Source organism: Littorina saxatilis, linkage group LG3 (assembly GCF_037325665.1).
Source record: "Littorina saxatilis isolate snail1 linkage group LG3, US_GU_Lsax_2.0, whole genome shotgun sequence".
NCBI classification, from domain to species: Eukaryota; Metazoa; Mollusca; class Gastropoda; order Littorinimorpha; family Littorinidae; genus Littorina; species Littorina saxatilis.
In genome coordinates this window covers 40321901-40334011 of record NC_090247.1, presented here as the reverse complement: position 1 = coordinate 40334011, position 12111 = coordinate 40321901, and the positions used below count along the sequence as shown (strand labels likewise).

Sequence of the window (12111 nt, the reverse complement as noted above, 5' to 3'; positions counted from 1 at the left end):
ATCAATCCACGATGAAGACAGAGAAGTTTCAAATGGAAGCGTGTTAATGTTATTGTAATTCAATCTGACGACGATCTTTTTCCTGCTTTCATGCGATGGTAAACAGACAGAATTGGTTCTGTTCTGTTCACACACTACTTTTAGTCCACCTACCTGCAAGGGTCAAGTCCCAAGAAATATGTCTCTGTATCTCTGTATTCCTATCTTATCACTCTGCTCCTGTTTTTTGTTTTTTTCACATACACTTTCCCTTCTTATTTGACGGGTTTCTGGACAGCAAACTCTAAAACAAATTCTGTTCATCACAAAAGCGATCTTTGGAATTGACTGACGTAGTCCGGAAGAATTCATGCATCAACTTACGTCACATATTCGACGTCATCACTTAGCGTAACTTATGGTCTCGGTATTTCGTTGGCCTTCATTTTTCCTACTTGTAAAATGACCCTCAAAGCTAACCGAGACTAGTTGAGGTTGTATCAATGCGCCTCGCCAGCAGGTTGTTAATGACTTTTTTAGCGAGTGTTCATCGACAATTAATGACCGGTAATTTTTAATGAGTTGGGGCACTCTGACCAATCACAGGATCTGTTTCATTAAAACGCCAACTTGATTGAATTACAATATGAAATAACCAACAAATGAAAATTAAAAGTATTCTCCTGTTTGCACACATGATCATGTTTACCACCTCAGATCTGTCCAGGAATAAGAGCATCCTTTCACTTGAACACATACCAACAATCAATGGCGTGGCTGCTTCATGTGCAGAGTAGGATTATAGTTTCAATTATAGCAAAATGATATAGGTGGCATTTTGCATATTAATTAAACAACAAATTCCTATTCTGCATAGTAAGCAGTTAAGGTGTTGTTTTTTGGCGTGTGGTTAAGTTGAAGGATGCTCTTAACCTGTGTAAGAACCTCAACAGGTCTGCTTTGGTGAACTTGATTGCTTACAGGAGAAGGAATGTATCTTCAACGATTGTTGGTTAAAAATGTATGTATTTGTGTAGACCCTTGTACAGTGCACTGTGGTCATTTTGTTGTTGTTGTTCCCGCTCCTGTACCAGTGCTAGGCCATCGTAGGTCAGGCTCACACGGAACTACTCCTATTTTTGTATCCACCGGGCCACCCCCCGCTTCTAACCCAGGTATGTCATGGCTAATTCGTGCAGTAATAATTTTAGGTAATAACAGATATAGTATTTTACTAAGGCCATTTGCAACTTAGGGACACTTTTGGTTATTCTTAAGCATGTCTTTTCATCGTGGTACCTGCAATGTAAGGCCCTTCCGGTGAGAGGACACGTCCCAATAAGATACAAGATACAAGATACAAGAAGTTTTATTGTCCTCGTCAATACAAGGAAATTTGGCATGTGTGTGGCAAGACATAATACATTGATACATAGACATTTACAAAACACAACTGAAGTTCAATATCAGCACACCCTTACGCAACATACCCACTACTTCAGACACACAGGCTACATGTGCCCCTCCGACGTACGCAACCCACAATTCACCCAGCCATACAGCTCCACATGCACTTACTCATTCATGCAGCACTCTAGCACCCGGCCATGTACAACTCGCACACTGGAACCCTCATACGGCTACATATTGCATTATAACACCCGCACAAACATTACAACCTCAAACATCGTACTAGATCTACAACTAACAAGCATACATCCATTATCATGCACCGAATACATCATCATACATTACATCATAACATATTGCATTATAACACACGCACAAACATTACAACATCAAACATCGTACTATAATCTACAACTAACAAACAATCATACACTATCAAATACCAAGTACATCATCGTACATTAAAGGACACCTTCTGTTGTTCCTCTATTAATTTTACCAAAATATACTGGTTATGTCAGGCCACCTGCAATTTTAGGGATATGTACTTTTGGCTGGTCCCATGGGTGTCCTTTCATCGCAGGTACCATCAGGTGTTTGAAAATGTTGTGTTTTTGTCGACCCCTGTACAGTACTGCATGGTCATTATTTCTTGTTGCTGTTCCTGTACCAGTGCTAGGCCATCGTAGATCAGGCTCACACGGAACTACTCCTATTTTTGTATCCACCGGGCCACCCCTTGCCCCTAACCCAGGTACGTCATGGCTAATTCCGTCAGTATCAGTGTGTAGGTGGGAGCTGGTATAGTGAGTCATGGATCAGTGAAGGTAGTCGTTCAGTGCTACATTTTGTCATCATCTTTTTATTGTGAGAATAGCAGATTTAGAATGTGTGGATAAACAGCCAGCTCTGTGTGTGCCCAGGTACTAGGTTGTGGCTAGTTTTTTGTTTGTTTGTTTGCTTAACGCCCAGCCGACCTCGAAGGGCCATATCAGGGCGGGTTGTGGCTAGTTTGCACAGTAATTGTTTATAGGTATTATCTTATACTGTAAGTCAGTGATCAGCAGATATGTGCAATTTATCACTGTTCAGTGCTAATTTTTTTCATAATTTGTTTCATTGTCAGAATAGAACATTGGAAAACTCTGCTGTGTTAATGTGTTTGTTTCAGTGTGTGTAAATGTTTCTGCCTGTATATTGCTTGTAACTGTAATTTTGTCAGTTTGGCTTGACAAATCTGTTGCATGATGACCTTTTGTCTCAACATTTTATTTGAGAAGCTAGTGCTTGTTTGAATTCTTAGTTGTGAAATAGTTGTCACGATAGTGCAATTTATTTGTAGATATGATGCACCACTTATTGGATTATTTTAGGCAGAGAAGTACATGGGGGGGGGGGGGGGGGGGGGGGGGGGGGGTAACATTAAGGAAACTGAGATTGGGTTTGATTTGGATGGGGTTCTGTTGTTACAATGAGTAATGCTTCTGAATGGGTCTGCAGTTTTTCAAAGAGGTAAGGCTAGTTTCATGTTTCTGTTAGAGGATCATGTACACACATCTTGCATATATGTTGATGTGTAGATAACAGGTGTTATTTCTTTGGTTTTCAAGTTTCATTCTTTAACACTTTTTTTTCTTATTTTTAAAATATTTTAATGAATTGTGTCTGCACACACATGCATATGTCATTTTTATTTTACCCATGACTATCAATTGAAATCTTTGCTGTCTCAAAAATGTGCAGATTTTTTTAAATGAGAAATTGCTATAAATGTGATCACATTTGTGTCTAAATATTACAACATTTGTATAGGTAGTTTCAAGATTTTCCAGATCTCTGTGAATTTTAGGGATTTTTGCTTCAATTCAGTTGGAGCCCTGTTAAATGCCATTAAGGGTAACTAAATTCAAAATGAAATTTTAGACTTAAATATAAAAAAAGCAATAAGCAAACACTCGTTTGCTGATCATCAGTTTCGCCCACATTTATAGAATAACAATTAATTAGAACTGAACGCAATCACACTAACACAATAATACAGGCCAGGGAAAAAATAGCATGACAGGATCTTGTTATTTCCTTTTGTTCAGTTACTTCACCATTTATTTTTATGTATTTTTGATTTTGGTTTTATGGAGGGTTTGGTGAATGCATCCCTTTTTTTTTTTACCTCCCCAATACTTTTTATGGTTCTTACTTTTCTAAATAAAATATATATACCTGTGCGCTGTAGAGGAATTAAGATTTCCTTTGGTCTTTTCACAGCTAAAACAAACAGCTGATAGATTATTGAGAGACCACATAGTATTCGATTCCCCCCTCGAACCCCTTCCCCCCTCCCCCCAGAAATATAAAAAGACTGAATTAAACTTTTGTGCAGAACTGCAGCCAGACACTTTTTCTAAAGAAACACAGATACTTCAGCTCCTTTTCCCAATTTAAGACTTGCATATTGGAAAACTGTATTCTTTTTGCACTGTACTTGTTACATAGTTTGGTTTCACTGCATGTGCATTGTGTACCGTGCATGATTGTGCACAAGTGCATATACAAATTGTATGAACAGGCTTGAGATGGAAAAAGCTGATGCAACTTATCTAACTCCATGCCCTTTTGACTGCGTTATTCTTGCTCTCTCCTGCAGAATACGAATCTGGAATCCCTACTCCCCTCCCCCCCTCCTGTGGAATGCAAATCTAAACTCCCCTCCCCTATCCCCCCCCCCCCCCTCTCCTGTAGAATACAAATCTGGACTCCTCCTTCCCCCCCCCCCCCCCCCCTCCTGTGGAATGCAAATCTGAACTCCCCTCCCCTATCCCCCCCTCTCCTGTAGAATACAAATCTGGACTCCTCCTCCCCCCCCCTCCTGTGGAATGCAAATCTGAACTCCCCTCCCCTATCCCCCCCCCCCTCTCCTGTAGAATACAAATCTGGACTCCTCCTCCCCCCCCCCCCCCCCCTCTGGAATACAAATCTGAACTCCCCCTCCCCCCTCCTGTGGAATATTACCAATCTGGACCCCCCTAAACCCCCCCCCCCCCCCCCCATTGTTAACTGTTTATCATCATCCTCCTCTATCTCAGACTCCACCCACTCAGCAAACATTCAGGTGTATGGAATCCTCCTTCTCCTTATACTTTGTTCTTTGTTTTATACATAATTTTCATTCCTCCCTTTTATTCAAACATTAAATGTCAGTCTTTCACGAAAATTGATTTGTTTGTACAGTTGTTACTTCACATCATTTAAATACTTTCTAATGTTTAAAATGCCACAGATTTGCATAGCTGTAAGATTGTTTATGACTTGGGTTAAGCCCGGGTGCATGTTGATTTGGCCTTATGAAAAAAAAGTATATTTATATCCACATTCGAGCATTTATTTTCTTTTTTCCTTATGCCTTGTCAGGTTGCCACAGTGTCAGCTTCCATGCCGTCAGAGTGTTGTTGTAGTTGGTCATGATGAAACATGAATGCACGGTCTTGATATTGTGGTTTTCCAGTGTTGAATTTTGACATGCTTTTGTTGATTAGTTGCAAATGTGGTCAATACAGTGGAACCCCTATTCTAAGACCTCCACAGTGGAACACTTCCCCCTTTTAAGACCTTGCTTTTTCAGATTCTCAGTTAATAGGCCTCTGATAATTTACCTCTGTTTTAAGACTCCCTATCCCTTTAAGACCTTGCTTTTTCAGATTCTCAGTTAATAGGCCTCTGATAATTTACCTCTGTTTTAAGACTCCCTATCCCTTTAAGACCTGATTTTCAACACACACAAGAAGTAACAAAAAAAACAGAAACAAAACAAACATCGAAGGTCTTTAATTTAAAAGGGGGTTTCCACTGTTTTAGAATGTGAGGAATGACAGTGTGTGCTTTTTCATTTGTAGTAAGTGTGTGTCATTTGCTTTGATTGGCTGTGTTGATTTCCGACAGGTCTGGGGCGGTACGCATCCTACGATGCTCTGGTCCCGAGTACAAACCCTGGAACCCCTAGTATCATTGTGACCCCCTCTCCAGGTGATTTATTTTCCTCCCTCCCTCTCCCCACACTTCTCTAGTGTTATCGCTCTGCTGCCCAGTCTTAGCATGCTGCTAGGGTTACCCTGGTTACCTTTTGTACAGGTAGACCTTTTGGGAATTAACCTCTCCTGTCTCTAAATTTGCCTCTGTATTTAGTGACAACTTTTAATTTATTATGAAAATCTTGTTAACATTTACTTGGATTTTGCTTCTTACTTTTTTTATTTTTACAGTTTTATCTTTCAGTTTTTAATTTAAAAAACAATCTGTAACCTAAATTTTTGAAAGAGATGGTTGCCTTTATATTTCTAAGGTGGTAAAAATTTACCACATGTATCTAATTTGAAGGCTTACTGTTCTGTGAACTGAAATTAATCCCAGCTGCTTTATGTCAGCTGTTACCATTATGAAAGATACAAACTTTAACCATGTGTGTTGTAGACTCCTATAGAAAACTTGAAACCGAAAAGTAACAATTGTTTTCTGCCAGTTGTAGTTTGAACCCACCAGAGATTGTGATAAGCAGATGAAATCATTGCAGGCAGCTTTTCTGTTCCTACTGATGTTATAAAGAACAAGTCGCGTAAGGCAAAATTACTACATTTAGTCAAGGTGTGGAACTCACAGAATGAAACTGAACGCACTGCATTTTTACACAATGACCGTAGTCCGCCGCTCATGCAAAACACAGTGAAACTGACAAGCCTGTTTAGCGCGGTAGTGGTTTCGCTGTGCTGCATAGCACGCTTTTCTGTACCTCTCTTGGTTTTAACTTTCTGACCGTGTTTTGGGAATCAGGAACCAACAAGGAATAAGATGAAATTGTTTTTAAATCGATTTCGGAAATTTTATTTTGATCATAATTTTTATATTTTTAATTTTCAGAGCTTGTTTTTAATCCGAATATAACATATTTATATGTTTTTGGAATCAGAAAATGATGAAGAATAAGATGAACGTAATTTTGGATCTTTTTATAAAAAACAAATTTAATTACAATTTTTAGATTTTTAAAGACCAAAGTCATTAATTAATTTTTAAGCCACCAAGCTGAAATGCAATACCAAAGTCCGGCCTTCGTCGAAGATTGCTTTACAAAAATTTCAATCAATTTGATTGAAAAATGAGGGTGTGACAGTGCCGCCTCAACTTTTACAAAAAAACGGATATGACGTCATCAAAGACATTTATCGAAAAAATGAAAAAAACATCTGGGGATATCATACCCAGGAACTCTCATGTTAAATTTCATAAAGATTGGTCCAGTAGTTTACTCTGAATCGCTCTAAGGCTGTGAGTCATACGTGTCTGTATAATTTCTTTCTAGGTTGTATGTGTAGGATAAGGATAGGGGTCACTTGGGAAGGAGCTGGAATTAAGAGCTAGAATGAAAGGAGGGTGGGCCGGGTGGGATTTCTGCATATCACAGATGCTGGTGATTTTTAAATTTGTATTATGGCCTGTGTATGTAAGACTGCAGTATCTTTATCATCAGTTTGTACCTAACTTGCAGTTAAGTGGGAATGGGGGAATTGGTGGGGTGAGGAGGGTGATGGAGATTGGGAATTTGCAAAATCAGAATTGACTTATCATACCATCTTGTAGATATCAAATTTCTTGTCAAGTTCTAAACTACCTGGAGTGTTTGCTGCATGTTTTGTGTAGCTGGATTTTCTGTTTTGTGTGGTGGTTTTGGAAAGATTTAATTGGTGCCAGCAAAAAAAACAAGTTTTGTCTGTTTTTATTGACCAGCCTGAACATTATGTTGAAAATATGTTAAGTATAGATCTGTACTTTTGTCTTTTAGAAAAGTTGATAACTGACAAAAAAGTAAAATACACGTTCTCTTCTATTTTCATGTTGTTACTTTAACCCACCCTTGCGCCAGAAAACTAATGCTGCTTCATTTATTTTCACAGTAACCCATGGACATTTTTTTAGTTTTAGGAAAACATTCACCAACGACTTTCTTTCCTTTGTTTTATTTTATTGGAAGATGTTCAAGTCAGAACTTATATCCATACATGTTGGCCCTTTTTTTGTGTGGTCAGAACCCTCAATCCCACACTCATTATAGCCACAACCCTTCTGTTCCCAATTCATAACTTCAAGTCGTAGAAAGAGTGAAAACAGTTGTTTAATATCAGACATTTTTTGCTTGACCATCTACCCACTTTTCATGTTCACGCTCCCTCCCAACTTGTACCTTGAAGTCTTGGTAGAGAGTCATGTTTCAAAATATCTTGTTTCTTTTCATCCCGCAGAAGTTCCATTCTTTAGTTTACCATGTTAAATGAAGCAAGACAGTGAAACCGTTACAGAACTACTTGTAAATTCCTTAGAATTGACTGATCGATCCACTGACTGGCCGACTGACCAATTGACTGACTGACTGATTGGTTGATTGATTCAGTGATAGCATCCTGCTGAAACAAACAATGCATGTTTTTGTAATACATGGAAGATTGGTATATTTGCTTCGCCTTTAAGTGTTGCTAGTGCATGATTTGCTTGCATTTTTTGTATCACTGCCTGCTTATGGATGCATTTAGTAGCATGAGCTTTTGGTTAGGTGGGAGAGGTGTTTTTATACTGCTTCTTTTTCTTTTACATTTTAGATGGTGGTGGTTATTGTAACATTTTATTGTCATTGCTTTTCTTTAATTTGTCCCTTTGTGTGTGGATTTTTGTTTGATTGAAAAATTTTGATTGGTACTAATCACACGGGTGCATGAGTTAAGTGGTATCTTGTTTGTGAGATGTAACCGTTGTTAAAGTTTAATTATTGCAGAACCACCCCTAAAACAAATTATGCAGTGCTAATTAACTGACCCTTTTGAATAATTTAGTGTTTGTATACTATACATGTGAAACTTTCTGTTATATATTCATTGATGTGAAATGCATTTCTGAAATACTTTGCACGTTTTGATGTGTTAACAGTCATGATTGCTGCTCAGCTGTGTTTTTGTCATTGAATGTTATACTTACTATATGGAGAGTTGACAGTCTGACATTCCGATCATATAACATGTATGTATTCCTAAACTTGTCAGTGCTTATCTAAACATTTTGACATTTAAGCTACAATTTGTTGAACATTCCTTTGACAAATTAGCATGTACTATAACTGCACCTCTTTTTCAGTCACAAGTGGTATGCTTCAAGTTACTTTGGTATCAATAATTGTTTTGCAGTGTAATGCTTTTCAATAGCAGATATTTTGTATGAATGATTGGTTAGGAAGGAGAAGAAAATGGGGAGTTGAGTAAAAACAAAAGATGGAAGAGAGTGGGCGAATGGATAAAGCAGAACTCTTCTGATGGCAGTACAATCATGTGTTTGATGCCCAGTAAATAGCCTCAGTATCAGTGTGTGAGAAAGGCAAGAAAAGTGCAGAAGGGTAGGTCTGCTTATAGATGGTAGATCTCAGATTCTCTTGTGAATAAAAAACAAACCAAGAGGGGTTAATTTGTGGAACGTGTAATGGATTACCATACAAAACATTCAGTGCTTTGACCTATTGGTCCTTAAAGTAAACAAAGAGACAAATAATCAATATTAACCCATCTTCAAAGTGAAAAGGGTCAGGTGGACCTGGATTGAAATATTGTATCCGTTCAAATGTCCTGGCTTTGTTGGATTGGTAGGAAAATTGATGGTCAGAAGACCAGGTTCTACATGTCAAAAATACTAGCCAGGGGAGTGTACCTTTAAGATACCACTGTCCCTGCCCCTGCCTCTCACCTTTATGATTGAATTTCAAGTTAACGGTAGGATAACTTTTCATCGACTCCAGAGCGATTTCTTGTCAGAGAAACAGCAGCTTGTGAACTCATTTTAACCATGACTGATAACATGAACTACCAGCACTGTGTGCCCAGCTTAACAACACTGCCATATTAACTACCCTACAAGATGTCAACCTCTCTCAGCTTTACAATACAACCAGCTGCCAGCAAACCTTCAGAAAGTAAAGGATCTCTAACAGAAGGTTCCTTTTTGTGTGTGCAGGCTATGGACATCGCCGCATCGGCTCGGATGAGCACACTGGCATCAACACATTGGTCAGCCCGGCCGGTCCTCCTCTCAGCATAGACACTCGGCCCCAACCAGGCATGCAGCACTGTCCAACCTACCCGTTTGAACTTTCGCACACAATGGAGTTCAACCCCGCCGGAATTCCGCCTTCCAGATCTGTATCCTACCAGGCTCAACCACAGAGAGAGACCATGTCCATGTTTCCGCGATCCCAGTCGGAGTCATCGGATCAGCAATTTCAAGGGTCGAACGCCATCATCAAACAGGGGCACATTGATGGTGAGTGTGTGTGTGCTGTGCATGTTCAATTTTTGGTGTAAGTGTAAAGATTATTGGACAAAATGGGTTGTTTCCAGCATAATTATGAGCCCCTAGCAGACCCAAGATAGCATAAATGGAATCAAAAGAAGAAGAAGAGAAAAAAGACAAAAGATGTGATTGGTAGGTCAGTCTGTAAGTCAAACTGGGGCATATTTGTGGTAAGATGTTGTAGAAGTTCTTGTCTCGATCCAGATTCCTTGTCTTAATTTTGACAAGCTTTTTCCCCCTCTCTTTCCCAAATGGCCAACCTCTAAGACAGCTGTTTCAACCCTTGAATGTTGTACTGCCTCAGTTCATATCATTTGTTGGTAATTTAAGTCACATGCTTGCACATGTGTTGATAATTTTTATGATCACCCAGTTTAATTACATCAGGGAAAACTGCATTAGATTACATATTCTTACCCCAATTCTCATAAATGCATTGACTTCAATCTCACATGTTAGATGTCGAAAAACTACTCAAATTACCTGCCCTCGCAAGGGTGGTAACCAAGCTAAAAACAGATGCCACAGCCGTTGCTATGCCCTGTCCTACCTGGTTACCCATAACCCACCGCGCACCACGTGAGCGCCGGCATCCGGAATAATAATTCTCGACTTTCGACGACACACGTCAGACGTGCGGAATTCGTCTGCTCACTTGGCTTTCCCTAGCCCTTGTCTTTGTGACGTTATGGGCTTGGGGGGGCCTTTACCTGTTCGCCTTTCTTTTGGTGAGACCTGCCCTTTTTATTGAATTGAATTGTTGTTGTTAGCTGCTTGTTTACAGCTGTTTCAGAAATTTACTTTTCTAGTGGACTACAATTTCGGCCATTTACAAGATGGCCGATAGCAAGCAGTAACTTAGGGCTAGGCAGGAAGTGAATAAGGCTGTTAGCCCTTTTTAGAAACCTCTGTGCTGGTCGTCGACCCTTCGAGTAGTACTGCTTTTGTAGTCGCTGTTCGTGCGGATAAGGTTTCGTTTTTTCTTCCCAGGCCTCCTCTCCTGTTAAGGAGAACCAGTCAGTGTCTTCCACTTTCGGGGGACTTAACGATGAAATATGTGTTTATTTCTCAGCTGTTTCAGGCACGATCGGCCCGCCCACTGTGGCGGCGTACTCCTTGGCAGCTTGGCATCGTGGTCTGGTGCAAATGGCCAGTTCAGTTCAGCCCTTTTTTGCCTCTGGTGGCTCTGGGTTGTTCGCGAGCACCCTCTGCTCCCTACCTGCCTCTGACCACTCTGATTACCTTCGGTATTTCTCAGTGTGTTGGGGGATGGGGGGGGGGGGGGGTGTTCCTGCTTCGCACCGTGGTCTGGTGCAAATGGCCAGTTCGGTTCAGCCCTTTCTGCCTCTGGTAGTACTGGGTTGTTCACGAGCACTCTCTCCGTTGGGAGAGGGGGCCTGCTCCCCGCCTGTCTCTGCCCCCTCTCCTTGCTTTTAGCACAGCTGAGTCGGGCATGCAGCCCCCTTACCGTTTGGAAGGGGGAGTGGGGGGGCACGGTAAGTCACAGCCTGGGCTGGTTCCCACTCGGCCTCAATTGGGGCAGGGGGCTGTGTCAGTGGCCCACCCTTTCCCGCCCTCAGGGCAGGATCGGGTGGGGGCTGTGACGGTGGCCCACCCTTTCCCGCCCTCTGGACGGGATCGGGTGGGCGCTGTTGGACTGTCTTCTCAGTCTATGCCTCTATTGTCCTTGCCCGGCAACCGCCCCTCCTTCGGGGTGGGTGGGCTGTGGGGCTACTGGACGTCAGCAGGTGGACGGGTGGGGGTCGGTCGTTTACGGTTACGTCTCTCACCCCGTCACTCCCCCCTCCAGGGGTTTACTGCTGTGACGAGCCACCCCCCTCTCCATCTGGGGCGCGGCGTGGCTGAAGCCCGTCAGCACAGCGGGGGTGCCACGTACGGCCTTTCCAGGCTACGTTACATACTCCTCCTCTGCCCCAAATGGGGCAGGGGGCTGTGTTAGCTGCCCGCACTTATTGTCACGTGTTGGTTCAAACTGGTCAGACCGGTTTAGGCGGCTGGGGCCAGTCTCTCGCACAGCGGTCGGGGAATAATGAGCTTGGCTCTGCTTTGTTCTCGGCAGGGTGCTGTGCCGGCTGCCTACTCCTCTACCCCCTTGGGGTAGGTGAGCGGTGGCGGTGGCAGGCGGAGACAGAACATGCTCTTAACTCTCCAGTCTCCCTTTCTTTGTGTTCTGACACAATGGATTGTGGGGACTCGGACTACAGTATCGCCTTGCCAGTGGTCATTGTCCTCAGCCAGCATCTGTCACCCCCCTCGGGGTGGGTGAACGGTGGGCTACAGGACGTCAGCAGGTGGACGAGTGGGGGTCGGCCGTGTATGGTTGCGTCT

General features: G+C 41.8%; 1 protein-coding gene across 8 annotated transcripts in view; it reads left to right on the top strand.

The window, feature by feature from the left end:
• LOC138962345 (mitogen-activated protein kinase kinase kinase 7-like) overlaps positions 1-12111 on the top strand; it is a 45011-nt gene that overhangs the window by 20736 nt on the left and 12164 nt on the right. Inside the window, exons 12-15 of one of the 8 annotated variants that reach the window (XM_070334121.1) lie at positions 1074-1154; positions 2063-2143; positions 5326-5409; positions 9427-9732. In XM_070334121.1, the coding sequence (XP_070190222.1) occupies positions 1074-1154; positions 2063-2143; positions 5326-5409; positions 9427-9732 (552 nt within the window). The remainder of the gene's footprint in view (positions 1-1073; positions 1155-2062; positions 2144-5325; positions 5410-9426; positions 9733-12111) is intronic. The other 7 variants (XM_070334123.1, XM_070334122.1, XM_070334124.1 and 4 more) reach the window with 7 other exon arrangements.